A 22,436-nucleotide genomic window follows, 5' to 3' on the forward strand; every position below is an offset into this window, starting at 1 on the left:
AGTGGAATGCATTGCACCTGAACTGGAGGGGAACCAATATCCTGGGAAGGAGGTTTGCTAATGCTGTTGGGGAGGGTTTAAACCAGATTTGTAGGGGGTGGGGACCGAAGTGAAGAGGCAGAGGATTTTAGTGGTTGGTGCACAAGTAGTGACAGCTTGTAGGGAGTTTGTGAGGAAGGATAAGCAGATGATAGAGCAAAAAAGCACTCAGCCACGTAGTTTGAGATGTGTCTACTTTAATGCAAGGAGTATCATAAGCAAGGTGGATGAACAGAGCGTGGATCAATACGTGGAACTATGATGTTGTGGCCATTACAGAGACTTGGATGTCTCGGGGTAGGAATGGCTGCTGAGTGTGCTGGGCTTTAGATGTTTCGAAAAGGATAGGGAGGGAGGCAAAAGAGGTGGGGGAGTGGCATTGTTAATCCGGGATGGTATCACAGCTGCAGAAAAGGAAGAGGTCATGGAGGGATTGTCTACTGAGTCATTGTCAGTGGAAGTCAGAAACAGGAAGGAGGCTATAACTCTACTAGTTGTTTTTTATCAATGCCCCCAGTAGCAATACAGACATCAGAGAGCAGATGGAGAGGCAGATTCTGGAACGGTGCAATAATAATAGGATTGTTGTGATGGGTCATTTTAACTTTTCTAATATTGACTGGCATCTCCTTGGAGCAAGGGGTTTAGATGGGGTCGAGTTTGTTAGGTGTGTCAAGAAGGTTTCCTGCCACAATATGTAGATAAGCCAACCAGAGGAGTGGCTTTACTTGATCTGGTGCTGGGAAATGAACCTGGTCAGGAGTCAGATCTCTCAGTGGGAGAGCATTTTGGAGGTAGTGATCTCAACTCTGTCTTCTTTACCATGGCACTGGAGAGGGTTAGCAGCAGACAGTTTGGGAAAAGTTAATTGGGGTAGGGGGAAGTATGATGCTATTAGGCAGGAACTTGTGAACATAAATTGTGAGCAGATGTTCTCAGGGAAATGCAAAGCAGAAATATGACAAGTGTTCAGGGAACATTTGAATGGAGCTCTGCATAGGTATGTTCCATTGAGTCAGGGAAAGGATGGTAGGGTTAAAGAACCATGCTGTACAAAGTATGTAGAAAATCTAGTTAAGAAAAAAAGAAAAGCTTACAAAAGGTTCAAGAAACTAGGTACTGTTAGAGCTCTAGAAAATTACAAGTATGCCAAGAAGGAGCTCAAGAATGAAATTAGGAGACTAGGAGGAGTCATGAGAAGTCCTTGGGAAGCAGGATTAAGGAAAACCCCAAGGCATTCCACAGGAATGTGAAGAGCAAGAGGATGAGCCGTGTGAAAATAGGACCAATCATGAATGATAGTGGAAATGTGTTCATGGAGCCGGAGGAGGTAGTGGAGGTACTTAATGAGTACTTTGCTTCTGTATTCACCAGTGAATTGTGGGGATGGCTTACAGTGGACTGAAACGCTTGAGTGTATAGGCATAAAGAAAGAGGATGTGCTGGAGATTTTGAAAGATATTAAGTTAGATAAGTCCCCAGCACTGGATGAGATATACCCCAGGCTACAATGGGAAGTGAGGGAGGAGATTGCTGAGCCTCTGGTGATGATCTTTGCATCATCAATAGAGATTGGAGAAGTACCAGAGGGTTGGAAGGTTGCAAACTTTGTCCACTTGTTCAAGAAAGGGAATGGAGATAACTCAGGAAATTATAGACCAGTGAGTCTGACTTCAGTGGTGAGTAAATTGTTGGAGAAGTTCCTGAGAGGCAGAATTTATGAGCATTTGGAGAGACATAATCTGATTAGAAATGGTCAGCACGGCTTGGTCAAGGGCAGGTTATACCTTACGAACCTGACTGAATTCTGTGAGGATGTAACAAAACACATTGATGAAGGTAGAGCAATGGATGTAGTTTTTATGGATTTCAGTAAGGCAGTTGATAAGGTTCCCCATGCCAGGCTCATTCAGAAAGTAATGAGGCATGGGATCCAAGGAGACCTTGCTTTGTGGATCCAGAATTAGCTTGCCCACAGAAGACCAAGGGTGGTTGTGGATGGTCGTATTCTGCATGGAGGATGGTGACCAGTTGTGTTCTGGGACCCCTCCTCCTTGTGATTTTTATAAATGACATGGATGAGAAAGTAGAAGGGTGGACTAGTAAGTTTGCTGATGACAGAAAAGTTGGGGGTGCTGTGGATGGTCTGGAGGGGTGTCAGAGGTTACAGCATGACATCAATAGGATGTAGAACTGGTTTGAGAAATGGCAGATGGAATTCAACTCAGATAAATATGAAGTGGTTCATTTTGGTAGGTCATCTTTGAAGACAGAATATACAAACATTTGTAATATTAATGGTAAGACTCTTGGCAGTGTGGAGGATCAGCGAGATCTTGGGGTTCATGGCCATAGGACACTCAAAGCTGCTGCACAGGTTGACAGTGTTGTTAAGAAGGCGTATGGTGTGTTGGCCTTCGTCAACCATGGGACTGAGTTCAAGAGCCGTGAGATAATGTTACAGCTATATAAGACCTTAGTTAGACCCCACTTGGAGTACTGTGTTCAGTTCTGGTCACCTTACTGCAACAAGGATGTGGATACGATAGAGAGAATGCAGAGGAGATTTACAAGGGTGTTGCCTGGATTAGAGAGCATGCCTTATGAGAATAGGTTGGGTCCACTTGGCCTTTTCTCCTTGGAGTGACGGAGAACAAGAGGTAATCTGGTAGAGGTGTAAAAGATGATGAGAGGCATTGATTGTGTGGATAGCCAGAGGCTTTTCCCCAGGGCTGAAATGGCTATCACAAGGAGGGCATAGTTTTAAGGTGCTTGGAAGTAAATACATGGGAGATGTCAGAGGTACGTTTTTCACAAAGAGAGTGGTGGGTGCGTGGAATGCACTGCTAGGCGGATACAATAGGGTCTTTTAAGAGACTCTTGGATAGGTACATGGAGCTTAGGAAAATAGAGGGTTATGCGCTAGGGAATTTCTAGGTAGTTTCTGGAGTAGGTTACATGGTCAGCACAACATTTTGGGCTGAAAAGCCTGTAATGTGCTGTAGATTGCTATGTTTCTATGTTTCTATGTTTCTAGGTTTCATAGCAGAGGATATAAATAATGTTTTATACATTCTTATGTAACTTTGTTTCTAATTGCTTCCTGAAATGTGAATACCAACACTTGTTTTACATCCATAACTGCATTTTGAATAAAGTCGCTTGCTAGACTATTTCAGAGGGCATTTAAGAGCTATGGAACGGTTGGCATTAAGCTCATATTTAGACTAGACTGTAGATTTTTTTTCCTCCTGAAGAATGTTTGTGAGCATGAATAGTCAACATTACTGATAATTTTATTCTGGATCTTTTTGATGATCTTAATTTAATTTTTTCAGCTTCCATGATTAGATTGACATTCATATTCATGATTCGAGATCAATAGTGGAAACCTCTAGAAACCACCTGGAAAATTAAACACTCATATATTGTGCTTAAAACTACAAGTCTCCCTGGAATTCAGAGTCAATACCAATTTTCAGAACAATTTTGTCCCTTCCAACTATAAGGCCACTTTTTCTTCACTCTGATTGGTCTGCCTTATTGACAACACAATACATACTCAGAGATGGAGATGGATAAATTTGACATTAATGAAACTTTCTAGTGTCTCATAAGATGTGAGCATGCTATTCTGAATCAAAATTTTAAAAATACAGATGCTGGAAATCTGAAATAAAAACAGAACATACTGGAAATACTCAGCTGGTTGGGCAATAACTGTGGAAAGAGCAATTCTTAAAGTTTCAGTTCCAAGAGTCTTTGTCAGCAATAACAAAGAGAGAAAACAAAGTTGTTTTTGGGAAAACAAATTTGTATTTCCCCAGTTCTGACAAAGGGCTCTGGATTGTTATACTTTCCACTTATGCTGTCTGACCAGCTGAGTATTTTCGTTTTTTCTCTTTTTATTTTATGTCCTGAATCAAAGCCTGAATGACAACCAAAATATCTGCTTGATCTTATTCTTGTCGTTATATTTAGCAATTTGATCTAACTCCTGTATTCTAGGTCACTTCAGGAGGGCAGTTAGGAGTCACTCATACAGTTCAAGTCAGGTAGAGACGAACACCCCTTCTCTGAAGAAAATTTGTGAACTGTTTATATTTTGCATTCAATGCTGCAAACATTTTGTTTTTCAATCTATCTTTGTTTTAACTGAATTCAAATTCTCAAATGGAATATGTATGGAATTTGAACATGAATGGAATGTGGTCCGGTAGAGAACCGAGAACATGAACTGCCTCATGGAAAAGACCAGGGTCATTCATGACTCTATTTCGAAGTGTCGAGGAAGATTGAAGCATCATGGTGAATGCAGAGGAGGTCATGGGTCGCTCTTAACAGTGACAGCGGTTGGTAGCCGGGTTGCCGTCATTCGGACCTGGCATGGCGGTCGTTCTTCACAGTAGGACTGAGTTCATACGGCCACCCTCCTCAGGGGCTGACGGGAGGATGTTTTCAAAATTCTGAAATGTGATTATTGGACTGTACTTTATATAGATCTCCTTCAGTTTTCGTTGTTTTCTTGTTGCCAACTGGGTGAGGTGTTACTTTTTGTGAGAGGGAGGAGTTGGGGATTTGGGGTCTGATGTTCTTGTGGGGTTTTTCTGTGTGGACGATCTGTTAGTTTTCTTTGTGCATGTGAGAGAGGAATCAGGGGTTTGATGCTATTGCGGTTCTTTTCTGCAAGGGAGGGGGTTGGGGATTTGATGTTATCGTGCCGAGGTGGGGCGAGGGGTTGAGTTGGTGTCGTTTCTTTCAACAGACTCCATAGTTTTCCTGTATTTCATGGCTATCTGGAGAAGTCATGAAATAGTTGTATAGTACATACACACTTTGACAATAAAGTGAATCTTTGAACGCACAATCTTCTCATTAATTTATCCACCTTGCTCATCTAATGTAAATACTCATCGAAGATCATGCTCTATCCTGCCAAGACACATGTACTATCAGTACAGACAGGCCCTTCTGAACTTACCAATGCTGATGCTAATTTCCTGAGGAAGTTGACCTGAAACTTGATATTATGCTTGGATTTGTTATGAACTGAATAATTCTTTTCTTTACAAAGCAAATCTTTTGACAGTCAGGGTCACAGAGAAATTCGGGTTTTATGACTTGCATAATTTAAGTCATTCCACAGTTGGTTCACTTAGAAATTCACTTCACTTGTCTAAATCTTCATGGCTGAACATAAAATGATTGCCTACAGCAGGGGTTCTCAACCTTTTTATGTCATGGACTTGTACTATTAAGCAAGGGAGCTGAGGACCCCAGGATGGGAATCAGTGGTTTAAAGAAGAATTTTCTGACCCAAAACTGTGGCTATCATTGGCTGCAGATATCCAGAGAGGAGAACTGACGACAGTCTTTGCTGCTGATTTGCTGCACATTATTGTTGACACAAATACTGCTTTGTGGGCACCATCTGCGGATTGCTTGGCTATGATGATACAATCATCTACTGTCATTAAGGGCAGATGTTCACATTCACTGGCAGAGAGGGGATCCAAGTGAGGTGGAAATGCCGCAAGTACAGATCCTCCAAGCAGTCTGGTTAAGAACGTAGAGGAGGAGATGCTGGTGATTGGAGGAATCTGTCTGGAAACAAGAAGCCTTCATCTGCCTGGTAGCACAAACAGTATTCAGTCATCTCAGCATGCTTTGAACAGTAATAGAAATATAATAAGGCCATAAGACGTAGGGTGAGAATGAGGCCACTTGGCTCATTGAGTCTGCTTCGCTATGGCTGATTTATTATCCCCCTCAACCCCATTCTCTTGTCTTCTCCCCATAACCTTCGACACCTTGAATATTCACGAACCTATCAGGCTCTACTTTATATGTATATACCCAATGACTTGACCAACACAGACATCTGTGGTAATGAATTACACAGTTTCACGGCCCTCTGGTTAAAGAAATTCCTCCTCAACTCTGTCCTAAATGGTCATTCCTCTTTTCTGAAGTCCTGCCCTCTGGTCCCAGACTCCCCCAGTATAGAAAATGTCCTCTCCACATTCACTCTATCTAGGCCTTTCGGTATTCAGTAGTTTCAGTGAGGTTCCCCGTCATTCTTCAAAACTCCAGCAAGTGCAGTCCCACAGCCATCAAACACTCCTTATAATTAACCCTTTTCTTCTTGGTATCATTCTCATGAGCCTCCTCTGGAACCTCTCCAATGCCAGCATATCTTTCAGATAAGGGGCCCAGAACTGTTCATAATATTCATAAAGAGTGTTCTGACCAATACTTATAAATCCATCAGCATTACATCCTTGCTTTTATTTTCTAGTTCTCTTGAAATTATTGCTAACATTGCATTTGCTTTCCTGACCACCAACTCAACCTACAATTTAACCTGTAGTGAATCCTGCACAAAGACTCCCAAGTTCCTTTGCACCTCTGATTTTGGAATTTTTTTATTTAGAAAAGAGTCTATGCCTTTATTTCTTCTACCGAAGTGCATGACCCTACATTTCCCTACACTATAATTCCATCTACCACTTCTTTGCCTATGTTTCCAGTCTCTCTAAGTCTTTCTGCAGACTCCCTGCTTCCTCAATACTACCTGCCCCTCCACCTAACTTTGTATTGTCTGCAAATTTGGCTACAAAGCCATCAGTTCCATCATCCCAAATCAATGCCAAGTAATGTGAAAAGAATCAGTCCCAACACCAACCCCTACACAACACCACTAGTCACCGGCAGCCACCCAGAAAAGGCCCCCTTTATCCCCACTCTTGGACTCCTGACAGTCAGTCAATCTTCTATCCATGCTAGTTTCTTTCCTGTAATACCATGAGATCATATCTCATGAGCAATATCTTGTCAAATTCTTTCTGAAAATCTAAGTATACAGCATCCACTGACTCTCCATTGTCTAGTCTGCTATTTCCTCAAATAGCTCCAACAGATTTGTCAGGCAAGATTTCCCTTTTGGGAAACCATGCTGTCTTTGGTCTATTTTATATGCTTCCAAGTACCCCAAAACATCATCCTTAACTTCTAACTCTAACATCTTCCCAAACCACTTAAGTTATGCTAACTGGCTTTTAATTTCCTCTCTTCTGCCTTGCTCCCTTCTTAAAGGATGGAGTGACATTTTCAATTTTCCATTTTTGAGGTACCATTCCAGAATCTAGTAGTACTTGAAAGATCATTACTAATGCCTCCGCAATCTCCTCAGCTACCTCTTTCAGAAACCTGGGATGTAGTCTATCTGATCCAGATGATTTATCTAACTAGTAAATCACATCTCTGTTAATACGAGGGCCTCCACTATTTGTAGTATTTCTTCTCTGCAGAGGCTTCAACTGCTGGCGGAAGGCAGGTGATGAAATCACTGAGGAGCAAGGGAAGCAAGCAGCAGAGTGTTCACCATTACCAGAGACACATTGACCTTGCATTGGTTCTGATCAGAGCATGTTCTTCAGATTGGAATTAATTGAAATAAAAACAGAAAACGTTGGAAAGAATCAGCAGATCAAGCAGAATCTGAAGTGAGAATAAACAGTTAATGTTTCAGGTTGAAGATTCTTCTCATCCACTGTGATAAAGTGATTGAGAGGTTGGTTTTCGCTAGAATTACGTCGTGCCTGAGCAAAGACCTGGACCCACTGCAATTTGCTTATCAGCTACAAAAGGTGCACAGTGGATGCAATCTCACCGGCTCTCCATTCGCCCTTGGACTGCCCAGATAACAACACCTACATCAGCATCCTGTTTATCAATCACAGCTTGGCATTCAACACCATTATCCCTTCAGTATTATTCAACAAACTTCAAAACCTGGGCCTCTGTACCTCCCTCTGCAATTGGGTTATTGACTTCCACGTTGGGAGACCACAATCAGTATGGTTTAGTAATAACATCTCTTCCTCACTAGCAATCAACACAGGTGGACCTCAAGGAAATATGCTTAGTCCACTGTTCTACTTTCACTGCACTCCTGATTGTGTGGCTAGGCACAGGTCAAATGCCATCTATAAATACACAGGATGACACCACTGTCCTCGGCAGAATGCCCAATAGCAATGGGAGTGAGATAGGCCAGCTGGTTGAGTGGTGTTGCAACAACAACCTTGCACAGTATGTCAGCAAGACCAAGGAAATGATTGTGGAATTCAGGAAGGGGAAGTCAGGAGAACACACACACACGTCCCTGTTGAGGGATCAGCAGTGGAAAGGATGAGCAGCTTTAAGCTCCTTTGCATCATCACCTCAGAGGGTTTGTCCTGGGCCCAACATATCGATGCGATCATGAAGAAGGAATATCAGGCGAGACTTCATTTGGAATTTGAGGAGATTTGGTATGTCACCAAAGGCTCTAGCAAATTTTACACATGTACCATGGAGAGCATTCTGACTGGTATGGAGCCTCCAATACACAGGATCAAAAGAGGTTGCAGGGGGTTGTAAACTGAGCTAGCTCCATCAAAGGCACAGGCCTGCCCCGCCATCAAGGACATCCTCGAAAAGCAATGGCTCAAGAAGTCGACATCCATCATTAAGGTCCTCCCCACCAGGGACATGCCCTTTCTCCATTACTACTATCAGGGAGGAGGGACAGGAGCCTGAAGACACACACTCTACATTTTATGAACAGTGAGTTCTCTGCTGTCATCAGATTTCTGAACAGTCCATGAACCCATGAACACTATCTCGCTATTGCTCTTTTGCACTATTTACTTATTTGTTTGTTTATTTATTATTTTAACTTGAGGTGATTTTTTTTAAATGTTTGCACTGTATTGCTGCCTCTAAACAACAGATTTCATGACATGTCAGTGATATTAAACTTGATTCCGAGAAATAGTAAATGTTTAAATTAACTGGGGCATTCCACTGCCCCAGCCAGTGATACAAACATCAGGCAAGCATTGTTCTAATTGACTTTTATCTCCTCCTCAACTTCCTGCTTTTCTTGCTTCCCCAGAGAATCATCCAAGGAGGATCAGAGCTCCTCTCTCCCAGGTCCAAACCTTAATGATGCAGAGTGCTCGGCAGAGCACAGTAAACTCAGACCATTCAGGAGACCCGGGATGGTGTGTATTGTGTTCTTCACTTGCATGCTGATGGCCTGTTTAATCACACCTCTTTGTAGATCAGTTACCTGTGATGAGTAAAATTACTGAGCACCTTCATTCTGTCCACTGCAAGTGTTATTATTTCCCACTGGCTACCTATTTCAATTCGATTTTCTATTTCCATTCTGACATGTCTTTTCATGGCTTCCCCTACAGCCTTGCTATTGCTAAACTCAGGCTGGAGGAGCAACATCTCATATTCCGTCTGGGTAGCCACCAACCTGAACATCGACTTCTCCAGCACCATAATTTCTCCCCCATCCCTCCTTCCCTCTTTTCCCATTCCTCATTCTAGTTCTCCTCTTGTTCTTGCTCTTCTCCTCACCTGCCCATTGCCTCTCTCATTTGTCCCTCCCCCTTCACTTTTCTCTGTGTCCACTGTCCTCTCCTATCAGATTCCTGCTTCTTCAGCACTTTAACTCTTACACCCATTACCTCTCAGATTCTTACCTCATTCCCTCTCTCCCAATCATCCCACCCCCCTCACCTGTCAGCTTGTACTCCTTTCTCTCCCCCACCTTCTTATTCAGATCTGCCCTCTTCCTTTCCAGTCCCAATGAAGAGTCATGGCTCAAAGCATGGACAGTAGAGTATAGTAGAGCTACTAGGACTTGATGTTTCAATCCCAACGGTAAGTCGGCACTCTCGATGTTGGCAGTGGGCTTGGAGTGGTGACAAGGAGGGAGGGTAGGTACGTCATCGGGGTCATCAGGTGGGCACCCTCCTTCTTTGACGTTTTGTTGGTAAGCCCACGACGTCTCCAGAGGACTCAACGGTGCTACCTGGCGTCCCAGATACACCCCCCTCAGTTCCATACCCTCCTGTCTTCATCTTGCAGCCCAGTTGTTGTCTTTCCTTTTAATCCAAATCCAGTTGCTGCTTTCTTCTGCTGCATTTGACAAGGACTTGATTGCTTGTTGGAGTGAGTGACCCCTCACCCCCATCTTCTTCAATAGACTGGTCATAGATATATAGATGCTGTCTGACTTGCTGAGTTTCTCTAGCGTCTTGTGTGTGTTGTTCAAGATTCCCAGCATCTGCAGAATCTCTTGTGTTTGTAAATAATTTTTTTTGCCAGATTGCACTTTTGAGTTTGTTGTGTGTGTGTGTGTGTGTGTGTGTGTGTGTGTGTGTGTGTGTGTGTGTTGAGGGTACCCTGTACCTGGGGAAAGGTATGCAGAACAGCAAAACCAAGCACCCGCATGTTCTGGACACCACTAGCAGTTGAAAGGCTGCTGTGATCGCTGACTGTAGAAAATACAGTACATCTTCATTTCCATCATGTGCTATGGATTGGCTGGAGAATTCTGTGTACATTGGTCATACAGAGCTGGTGAGACTCATAACATGCTGAGGGAAATGGCGATGTCAGGGACGCTAGATAATATGTGTTATTTCTCCAGCAGACTTCAGACTGCCATGCTGCAGCCTTAGTTAGGAAAGGAAAGCAGACCAGAATTTAATGCAATATTGGAGTATTGCATTAAATTCTGGTCGCCTGATTGATCGGCTTTGGAGAGGTTCAGAAATGTTTTACAAAGATGCTGCCTGGATTGGAGGGCATGTGCTATAATGAGAGATTGGACAAACGTGGGTGGTTTTCTCTGAACTGGCGGAGGATGAGGAGAGATCTGACAGAAGCTTATAAGATTATGACAGGCACAGATAGAATAGACATTCAGTATTTTTTCCCCAGGGTCAAATTTTTTAATACCAGAGGGCATGCATTAAGGTTAAAGGGGGTAAATTCAAAGGAGAGGTGCAAGGCAAGTTTTTTTTAACAGAGAGCAGGGGGTGCCTGGAATCCAGTTCCTAGAGTGTTGTTGGGGACAAATGAGACAGCAGTGTTCAAGAGACTCTTAGATAGGCCCGTGAGTGTGCAGGAAGTGTAAGGATACGGGCGTTGTGTCGGTGGTAGAGACCAGCATCGTTGGGCATTGAATTGCTGTAGTTAATTTGTTCAGCACAGCATTGTGGGGCGAAGAGCCTGCTCCTGAGCTGCAAAGTTCTGTGTTTCCCTGAGGAGATCAAAGTAAAACTCGATGTGGCATCTTGAGGCACACTCATTAAGGAAATTAGGACTTTTGTGCTGCTTCTGAGCTGCAACTTGATGGTGTTTCCCTGCAGCAAGGAAGATCATCCTGTTCACCGGCCCCCACTTGGTCCCTTCTCCATTCTCTGCTCGCTCCCTCCTGTAGCCGCCCCTTCTCTAATACGCCCCCTCCCCCATCCATGCTTCCCTCTCTACTGGTCCTTTCTGATTACTGCTCCCTCCATTCTTCTCCCCTATACTGTTGCCCAATCGACAGTTGGACCCTCTGCAGTCCCCCCCCCCCCGGGCTGTTCCCCTCCTCCCCTCGCTAGTTTGCGTGCTGTGAGAGAACCAGGCTGCGGGAGATGCCTTTGCTCTTTAATCTCCTGTGAGGTCGGGGCTGGGGCATTGCGAGAGGTAGCCATGCCAAATCAAAGTACACAGAGTAAGCCATCGTCACGATCAGTGTGACCAAGCCCTTCCCCACCAGCAGGTAAGAAAACAGCTGTGACCAGCCTTTATAGACATTTGAACACGAGAGTGCTCCCAGCCCGGTTGTCGTTCCTTCCTGCCACGGGCGAGTTCCAGGAAACCCGCAGACTGGCCTTAGAGTGGGACGTGTGTGTTGATCTTTCTCTGATTCTGCAGCCGGTGAACTCCTCTCCCGGAGGGGCTGCGGTAAAAACACAGAGGGCGGCGGGCCGGGGTCAGATATCCCAAGATTTAACTCACTCCATACCTCTGCGCACCCACACTACGTAACCCAAAGAGATAAAATTCGCCGCGGTCAGCATTCGGACCTGATGCAAGACTCATAATAACACCACGAGATGTTAATTTATTTCTAAGTGATAGAAATCTAAAATGAAACAAAATATGTTTAATCTCCACTTACCGAAAGCATATATATATATATCTTAATAGACATTGTCGGTTTTATTGACATTAAGTAACGGCGCATTCGACCTTTTCCAAATGTTTAATGGTGTCATATTTTTTGGGGAAAAAATTAACATTTTATGGAAAATCTTCACCTGGATCTGACTTTCTGCCACGAAGTATTTCTGGAAGTGACAATTATTGATCTGTGGCAGATAGATGTAAGCGATCACCACTGAAATACTTTTATCCCCCCGCCCCCTACCGCCGATCTCGGGATTTGTTTCTGTTTTGAACTCCTGCAAAACTGATCTTAAAAGATTTGCCAGAAAGCATCTATTAAGTATTTCCTTTTTTTTTGCATTCCCTTCGCAATACAGATACATAATTCTGTAACTTTTTAACAGTTTAATTTTCCGAATCATTCCTCCAAAAAATCTTATTTTTAAAGTCATTTTTTTTTATCTAAAATTAGCTGTCAGTCAGATCTATGCGTGTTATTTCTTATCTATCTCTGCACCTTCAAGCAGAACGTCATTCATATGCGTCCGAAAAGAATGAAATAAATTATTGATTTCAGGGGAAGTGAATGGGCAGGTGCTGCATCGCATAAAGAACGTGGCGAAATTCGGAGAGTTGGATCAATAGTAACGGTGATACAGCAGGTGTCTGTCAAAGGGAGGCGGTAGTCCCACTGCACCATGTGCTCCACTGAAGATGATGCCGTGCCTTCAGGCTGGCGGACGCACAGTCTTTTCCTGTCTGATACCTACAGTCTCCAATCGATGTGGGACAGGTACCTGCCTGCACGTTAGTAATTCACAATGGGCACCTTCCAAAGGACCAACAGAAGATAGTTCAGCCTTGAAGCAAGCGGTGGACGCACAGCTTTGATTTGAATTGTTCACTTTCGTTTACCAGGTTTTAATGCAGGCCAGAATTATTAGCTGTTTGTGTTAGCAGTGAAGACTCGCCTGCCGAATCCTGAGAGCTGACTGACACTTCATGTTACAATGAAAACCACCAGAAAATGTAGAGCCTTGTTGGCGGTGGGGTTAAACTTGGTGGCTCTCCTTTTCTCTACAACTGCTTTCATTACAACGTACTGGTGCGAAGGGACTCAGAAAGTGCCCAAACCAAACTGCAACAAAGAAGCGAAATCAAACTGTATCAACTTTAACGGCAACGGAACGGCGAACAGCTCCAGTTCCAACCTGGTCCATTACAGCTGGGATACTGGGGACGACAGGTTTTTCTTTCGCTACTTCCACACAGGAATTTGGTACTCTTGTGAAGAAAATATAAACGGCGTTGGTGAGTGTGCTCGCAGGCGGTCTTTTATCGTGTTTCTCAAATATTAGCGAGCGTAGAACGGGTTTTGTGGCGATTCCCCCCTCCCCTGCACCCGACTCAAACCACGGTTTCTTCGGCCACAAATAAGGTGCATGAGAAGCGTCTTTCAACCGTTTACATGCAGCTGTTTCTTTTTGTACAACTATTTTGTGCTCTGTTTGTATCGGATTTCCTAGGCAATCATAAAAACTACGTTGAAGCCGGGAAAGTGAGGGCTTGTGTTAAATCCCTGATGCTGGTCTTGCCCCGATGAGGCTCCCAGTGATTCTGAGCGATATAGTGAAGCGAGATGGGAACTAGATCACAATAACGTGGGGACAGCTTGATTAAGTCCCCTTCAGATGCCCAAACTGCACAGTCTCATTAAGAATTTAGAACATTGAAATATTTAATCCTGAGTTAATCAGTAACCCTTAATCTTTTCTTTTGACAACTGATTCAGTAAAACAGCCAATTTATAATGTAATACACGGGTGCTAATTCACCGTGCACTTCAATACATCTTTCATTCATTCATCTATCTTCTCTTAACAATCTTGTTGAATAAATTACATCTTTTATCTGTGTTTACAGAGATGGTACCAGTTTAAAAAGTCTTTGTCATAGGCTCCTGGGGAATAGTGAGTTCCAGAACAGAAACAACTCTTCAGCCCGTAGTCCACCTGACCATCAGCCACACATTTACACTAATCCTACATTTTCACTCTCCCACATCCTTATCAACTCAGTCATTCCAGAGGCAGATTAACAGACCACTTTGGGGGAGGTGTGAGGGGAAGGGAACAGTGGAAACCCACACAGCCACTGGGAGAGAAAGAGCAAACTCCATGCAGACAGCAGCCCAAAGTCAGGATCAAACCTGTGTCCCGGACACGGTGAGGCAGCGGCACTACCCTCATTTCTCAGCAATTTCCATTACCGAATGGGAAACTAACTCCACCAAGGTCATTCACTTAAATTGATGCTCGATTTGGCATGGGTTTACAAATTATTTTATGTCTGTCCTGCATTTTCTAAAAGAGATGTTGACTGAAATTTCTGGTTGTCACAAAATATGTATTTTTTTTCTCTCTGACTGAGTATAAATGCAACTCTGGAATTGTTCCCAATTTCTTGAGCCAATATAAATAGATTTTCAGTTGTTGTGAACTTACTTCAATGTATAACAATCTTTAAATGTGTGTTTTCAACAAGGGCAGAATGAACTTATATTGAACTATCTTGAACTATATTCACCTAGTTAATTGGATCAATTAGAAATGTTTGAAATAAAGAAACACAGAAAAGTGCAGAACAGGAACTGGTCCTTTGGCTGACCATGATAACAAATTAAATTAATTCTATCTGTCTATGTATGACCCATATTCCTCTACTCCCTGCCTGCTCTTGTCAAAGTCAAAGTCAAGTTTGCCAAGTACTCGTATGCACAGGTGCGATGAAAAACTTACTTGAAGCATCCCTCATCACAGGCATGGAGCATCAAATAGCAGCATTCACAGGAGAATCATAAACTTAAATTAAACATGATTTTTACCAGAATACACATTTAGAACAAAAAAAAAGTCAATTTTAGTGCCAACTATCATAGCGTTGCTCAACTGTGCTGATTAGGGTTTGCTACAAGAACCAAATGGTTGAAGGGTTGAATGTGTCTGTTTAAATGCTTCGTAAATGTTACTGATGTATATGTTTCCACCACCTCCTAGACATAACAGCATCATTTAAGAAGCACATCCCACTCTCTAAAAAAAATTACTAGCCTTGCAAATCACTTTTAAAGTATCCCACTCACTTTAAAAATTGACTAGAGCTTTGAACCTCCCCTTGCACAGCACAGTCATTATCAAAAGGGTCTTCTGTTGAAGTTCTCTGATATTTACCAAAGCCCTTATTTACTGTATTATATTTCAGTAGAATTCAAAGTAAGTAGCAATTTAAGACAAACCCAGACATTTGAAGGCACATCACAGAGATTCACAGATGCCTTTTCCCTCCCTTGTCATTTGATTCTGTGGATCATGTGTAGATTTCAGCTTTTGGTTTGCATGCAATCAACTTAGAAAGCTTTTAAACAAGAAGAAAGACTATTATACTGGAAATGCAAAACAGAAACATAACTTCACAGCATATTGCTCTTCATTCAAAGGAGTAAAGTTTGACTAATGCTATATGTGTAACACTAGTGCAGTTTTGGTGGACCATTACACCTGAAATCTCCACCTACCTCTCTCTTCGGAAACTCACCATATAAAAATTAGTGCAGTTTCTGAACATTGGTGGGACTGGAACTGCATTGTGCAGGTTTTTAAAAATGTTTTGTTAAACTAAAAGGTTTGTCAACCTTGCAAGTATTTGTGCATTGAGGATAAATGTATAGATGAACTGTGTGCCTTGGATCAAGCTATAGTTTAGCTTAAAAGGCTGCTTCAATCTTTTGAGTGCATTTCTAATCTCTGGAACAGCAAGCTGCATCTTCACCTTGATAATGGAGCACTTGCATTTATTTTCAAGAAAGTTTCCTAATTGAGTTTGCACACATAATCATTTTATGTACTTTTCAAATGCTTCTTTTTATATCCTCATAGATACCAATGCATATAAAGTCAAAAGGAGGTTTGTCAAAACGATTTCACTTTTGGCACTTTACAGCCTTGTTCACAGAAAGGAAAGTAACTGCAGAGGGTGTTTCAACCTCCTAAATGGTGTGACAATCTTTAATATCCCCCCAAGATGTTTCTACTTACACATTTTATGGAGAACTGAGATGTCCAGCTTATTTGATAGGAGCTTAATTTATCTGCCCATCGTACAGCTCAAAATTCCTACTTGTCAGTAGTCTTAACTGTGGTTTAGATTCTTGATGGAGTTGGCTTTGAGTTGATACATGTTTTATGAAAGATTGAAACTAAATCCTCTACTGCCTATATGAGAATCTGATGTCTGAACCAGAGTCTTGTACATTGTTTCTGAATGTTGAGTGTGATCAAATGGGATAGCACTTGCCTCAATGCTAGGGTACAATAAATTGATCAGTGAGATTTGCATCTGCTCTCTCTAACTAGAGAATGTAGTGACTATGATTTTTATTCTGGAATAAATAGGGAAACCATAATAGCTAGAACATGTTTGATAAATGAATACATGTAGCAGAGAAAATAACCATGAGATAAAAATAGAAAGTACAATAATTGAAGTCTCATATCACGTTTAATGTTTCCAAGACTCTAAAAGGACTAAACTATAACAAGCTGTTCCATGTTGACTGAAAACAGAACCAAAAACTTGTAAAATGACAAATTCAAAATAGTATCTGAGGTCAATATTTAAGTTGATAGTTGGTCATCTGTGGAAGATTTGCGAAAGCCGCCTTAATTTGTCTCAAGTAATATGAATTACTTGTGGTGTTATATTCTAAATGTAGGAAAGAAAATAGTACTGCAGGTACTTGAATTCTGAAATAAAATAAGAATGAACAGTCAATACTCATCAGGTGAGGGACTTTCTGTTGGAGTGAAACAGAATACAAGTTTCAATCAATAACCTTCCACCAGCTACACTTGTATCTCTCATGTTATACTGGCAAGTCTGAGTATATTGTCTGAGATGGATTGTTGTAATTAGTTACTAACTCTATTATCATTTATTGCATGACTATCATGACAATTGGCAGGATATTAGCCTTTTCATCTCCTACAAATCTTGTTTTCCTCCAAGTTGGAAGCACAAATTCTGCTTAAGGGACATGGGGGTGAGCAGGGTCAGTTGATAGTTTCGCTCTGACTGTGAAGTGACAGGGAGCGAAATGCTTCAAGCTATGGCATGCTGGAAAAGACAGATGAATTAGGAAGGCAAGAACATTATGATACAGATAGATGTATGTGCAGTAAAGAAGGAAAATGTTAAAAGAGTAGGCTAGGGGGATCATAAAAGAGATAAGTAAACCAGTCAGATAGGCTCTTCTTTCCACTGAGTACACTTTACACTAGTCATACCCTAATCGTTTTATTCTCTAGACATTACCATCAATTGCCATGAGATTCTACCACTTACTTACAAGGTAGAGGCCAATTAGCTAGCAGGGGTGACACGGTAGAGTAGTGGTTAGCACAACGCTTTACAGTACAGGCGACCTGGGTTCAATTCCTGCCTCTGCCTTTCAGGGGTTTGTAGGTTCTCCCCGTGACTGCGTGGGTTTCCTCTGGGTGTAGACGTGCCGCTTGGTGGGTTAATTGGCGATTAGGCCACGGCTGGGCGGCATGGCTCGAAGGGCTGCTAGGGCCCACTCCGCACTGTATCTCAATAAATAAATAAGTCGTTGGGATGTGGGTGAGAGCAGGAATATTCACGACCCAACATGCAAGCTCACACAGGCAGCACCAGATGTCAGGATTGAACTGCCAGCAGGACCACTGTGCTGCCCTCTTGCAGCAGGTACTCACAAATGTCGTGGTAGTGGTGCCCTCAAGGAGGCTTCTAGTCAGAGATCCACTGAGTGTGCTGGAAGTGCAATATGCTTCCAATGGGAAATTTTACTTGTTTCTCTAGACCAGGAGCAGCAGATCATGTCAAACTGTAAAAACATTGTGAAAGGTTCATAATCAGTTGAAAAACAGGCCATACTAAATTTAGTGAAAATAGAAACTACTGCAGATACTCACTAGGTGAGGGAGTTTCTAAGAGGTGAAAAACAGCATTAATGTTTTGGATCAATAAACTTTTGTCTCAACTAGGAAAAGTTCTGAAACAAGCAACGCTGACTTGTAGCGAAGGTGGTTTGGGGGCAGAAGGCCGTGTGATGTGTAGGAGGAGTAACAAAGGGAATGTTAGTGTTAGTTTGGAAAGCAAGAGAAACTGCATGACACAGATGGTGTTGGTCCTCACCGAGAGGGGGCTTCAAGCTTGTTAATCACAGCTGCTCTGTCTGGAGGAGGTGAAGAGAGAGGAGGCTAATGAGAATAGAGGGAAAAAATAACCTACAACTGTGAAATACAAAATACAGCAATTTAAAATCTGAAATAAAAATGTGTGTATGAATCTGTAACAGGCCAGTCTGTAGTTATGGAGGGAGAAAAACTGGATCAATATTACAGCTGATGATTTGACATCAGAACTGAGCAGTGGCTATCTGGAATTGTTGAGTTCAGTGTTAAGTCAGGAAAAGAGACATTGTTCCTTAATGTTATGTTGAGCTTTGTAGGAGGCCAAAAACAGATAGAGATGGAGAACTAGAACTAGAAATAGTTAGCAGGAAATTATTAGATGTAGTAATAATATCAGTAACGAACTAGCCAATAAGTTACATGGAGTTTCCCTTCCACCACTATTGATGCTTTCCTCAGCCGCTTTTCCATTTCCTGGATTTCCGCCCTCACGCCATCTTCCCGCTGCCTTAACAGGGGTAAAGTTCCTCTTAAGCACGAGAAGTCTGCAGGTGCTGGAAATCTAAAGCCACACACACAAAATGCTGGAGGAACTCAGCAGGTCAAGCACCATCTATGGAAATGAATAAGTAGCCAATGTTTCGGGCCGGGACCCTTCTTCAGGACTGAGAAGGAAAGGGGAAGACGTCAGAGTAAAAGGGTGGGGGGAGGGAAGGAGGCTAGCTAGAAGGTGGTAGATGAAGCCAAGTGCGTGGGAGAGGTAAAGGGCTGGAGAAGAAGGAATATGATAGGAGAGAAGAGAGGACCACAGGAGAAAGGGAAAGAGGAAAGAGCTTAGGGTGAACTGATAAGCAGATGAGAGGAGGTAAAAGGCCAGAGTGGGAAATAGAAGGAGAGGAGAGGGGAAGAAATCAATATTCATGTTAACAACAAGAATTCTGCAGATGCTGGAAATTCAAGCAACACACATAAAAGTTGCTGGTGAACGCAGCAGGCCAGGCAGCATCTCTAGGAAGAAGCGCAGTCGACGTTTCAGGCCAAGACCCTTCGTCAGGACTGAGGCCAATATTCATGTTGTCTGGTTCCTCTTGTCCTCACCTACCACCCTGTGAGTCTCTTTACCCAGCACACTATTCTCCACAGTTTCCGCCAACTTCAATGGGATCCTACCATCAAACACATCTTTACTCCACTCGACCCAACTCTCTACTTTCTGCACGGATTGCTTCCTCCATGATTCTCTGCCCATTCACCTCTCCCACGTGTCTGGCACGGTAGCCCTGCAGGCAGATGAAGTGCCACACCTGCCCATTCACCGGTTCTCTCACCTCTGTTCAGGGCTCTGACAAGTAACCAAAGTAAACAGCAGCACAAAACAGAAATCAAGCTAATATACACAACGACTAGGGAAAGTGGGGATCCAACTGATGCATGAGTTACATAAAGAAGTGATACAGACGAAACTCCAAGACATGCAGAAAAGGAATACAAACAATGTTCTTATGGTTAACTGCAAAGGGCTTTAAAATTATGTTTTAATAAAAGGAATTGGCCTAAGACAAAGCCTTAGCAAAATCTACTAGGTACAGGTCAGGAGTGTAATGGAGCACACTCCACTTGACTAGATAAAGCAACTGCAACAACTCTCACCAAGATTGTGTCAGGAAATGTTGAGGAGGCTTGAGCCAAAAGCAGAGACTATTCAGCAGAGGGCAATAACTAATACTAAACTGTAAAACAACAAGCCGTGAGGGGCCACAAAACAAAAGAAAGCAGTTACTAAATACCACAGGCAACAAGGTGACTGAAGGCTGAGGGCAACTAGTTGAGGCTGACTGGTTCAATGGGTGAACAGAGACTGCGGGTGAGAGCTGGGTTTAAATAGGTTGCAGGTGATGAGTTGGAAATGAGTAGCAGGTACATTTAGGGCAGGCAGCGAAAAACTGACATACATCTGCAATCATGGTGGGCCACCAGAATTGGTGTTGCAAAAGATCTAGAGTCTGTCATCCGCCTGGATGGCCAGGGAGCGGTAAGGAGTGGGCCCACTGGAGTGCCTCAGAGTGCACGGCCTCTGGCCTGACAAGGTGTGTCGGCTGGAGCAGACTCGTGTTGCAGGGCCTGGTAGGTCTGGTTCTCAAGGTCCCAAATGATTGGGGTGAGGATCTGGGAGGATGGAATGATGGGCTGAGGGTCGATCTGTGTTTCATCTGGATTGAACTGTTGTGACAGGACATCTGCCGTGGTGTTTTTGGAGCTGGGATGGTAGGTGATGAAGTTGCATTGCTTGCAGAAGAAGGTCCATTCTAGATCAGGAAGGGCTCAGTGTTTCCTGTCAGCTAATGTCTCCATTCCTCCAAGGCCCATTTGATGGCAAATAGTTCTCTGTCTCCTACTCCATAACAGCATTTTGTAGAGTTTAACTTGCATGAGAAGAAGGCACAAGGGTGTGTCTTCCAGATGGGTCCTCACTGAGGGAGGATGGTCCCAGTGTGCAAGTCAGATGCATCCTTCTCTACCACAAAATGTCTGGAGAGGTTTGGATGGTGGAAAATGGGAACGGTGGTAAAGCACCTCTTGAGCTCCTTGAAGGCGTGGTTCACGGCAGCAGAACAGCTTTTCCTTGAGGTAGGCAACTTGGTGAGGAAGGTGAGGAGAGCAGCGATTTGGCTGTAGTTTCTGATGAAATGGCAGTGGAGGTTGGAGAAACACAAGAAGTGACGTAGCTGTTTGAGGGAGCTTGGTCAGGGCCATTCAATGATGGCACACACTGTCTCTGAGTCTATGATCATGCCTTGGGGGTGAAGGGACGTAACTGAGGAAAGAAATGACTTGGGTGTGGAACTGACATTTCTCTAACTTGCAGTAGAGTTGTCTTTCGAGGAGACGCTGAAGGACTGAATGGATATGACACACCTGGTCTTGGGGCTCCTTGGAGAAGATGAGGATGCTGTTGAGCAATGTTCCTTTTGTTCTTAGCGCACAGAGAAAATTAAACTGCACACAAAAGGTTGTCACCGTCTATGTAATTAGCAGTTAATTATATTTCACGATCGTACACGATCATCTTTCCTTTTCCGGTTTCTAATGTGGACGGTATTGACAATTTAGAGTTTGCAATGATTTGTCCGCAGATTTTGGAACTGGCTTATTTATACTGTTCTTATTGAAGAAGTTATTGATTCACTATGTTGAATTCCAAACAAGCAAGGGGCGTGTAGTGCAAAAGAACTGCTAGTTCATTTAAAGCAGAATGGTTAATGTAACAGTAGAAACTGCTACACTGAGAGCTCCTTTGGTCAGGAACATGCAGCTACGAGAAATATTTATGTACAATACAGAACCTGGTGCTACCTGCGTGTATTGTTGCGATGCAAAAGTTGCTGGAGAATTGAAAGTGGGAAGAAGTGGAAACTTGACATTTTAAAGCGCCGTTTAGCAAGAAAATCACATATGGACGGTGTGCAAATGCTCGGTGAGCAAATCTTTCATTACCCGCTGCATGCCTGCTGTGTATGTTTTGTGAGAGTGTAGGTGAATGAGAGCGAAAGCCATCAAACCCAGAGAGATCAAAGTTTTTGCTAGCTGTTCAAATGAATACCTCTATATATAAAATTCAGATTGCACAGGGCAAGAATTTTGCGTACACTGGTCATTACAAATTTGAGGGAACATTCCCGTTAAGGGAGACAAACACATACCTGTATGGCATGTTTGGGAAGATTCCTTTGACGAATCTTGAAAAATGGCTGGGCTGTTGAAAAGTCTGCAGGGCTTCGCCAAGTATTCATAGAGGCCAGTGGGTGTTATCAACGCCGTCTTCAACTCAACCCCCGGCGCAGGCAGATCAGGTTGTATGCACTCTGCAGATCCACTTTGATGAAGATCTGGGCCTTGCGGATTGTTTCAATTGTGCTATTCATCATGGGCAGAGGCTACCGGTTCTCAATGGTGTATATATTTTTTGAGTCCACGGACCGAGACCTTCATCTGGTATTGTGCTGTGGTATCCCTGTGGGAGTTTGGTGAGTTTGACGATCTTCCCGTCTCCACAGATTTACGGACTGTGGTCAGCTGAGGTTGCTGGCATGTGGTCCGTCAGGTGGGTTCCCAACTCAGAGGAGAACTGGATGATCGGGCGAGGTGAGGGTCATGAGCAGA

The 22,436-nt window shown here is 43.1% G+C and overlaps 1 protein-coding gene across 1 annotated transcript in view; it reads left to right on the top strand.

Annotated features, from left to right (window-relative positions):
* Nucleotides 1-12,786: 12,786 nt before the first annotated feature.
* Nucleotides 12,787-22,436, top strand: part of gsg1l (gsg1-like) — a 258,730-nt gene continuing 249,080 nt past the window's right edge. The window contains exon 1 of the mRNA XM_063057386.1: nt 12,787-13,356. Within this exon, the coding sequence (XP_062913456.1) occupies nt 13,056-13,356 (301 nt within the window). The 5' untranslated portion in view covers nt 12,787-13,055. The remainder of the gene's footprint in view (nt 13,357-22,436) is intronic.

The sequence above is a fragment of the Mobula hypostoma genome, chromosome 9, assembly GCF_963921235.1.
Source record: "Mobula hypostoma chromosome 9, sMobHyp1.1, whole genome shotgun sequence".
NCBI lineage: Eukaryota > Metazoa > Chordata > Chondrichthyes > Myliobatiformes > Myliobatidae > Mobula > Mobula hypostoma.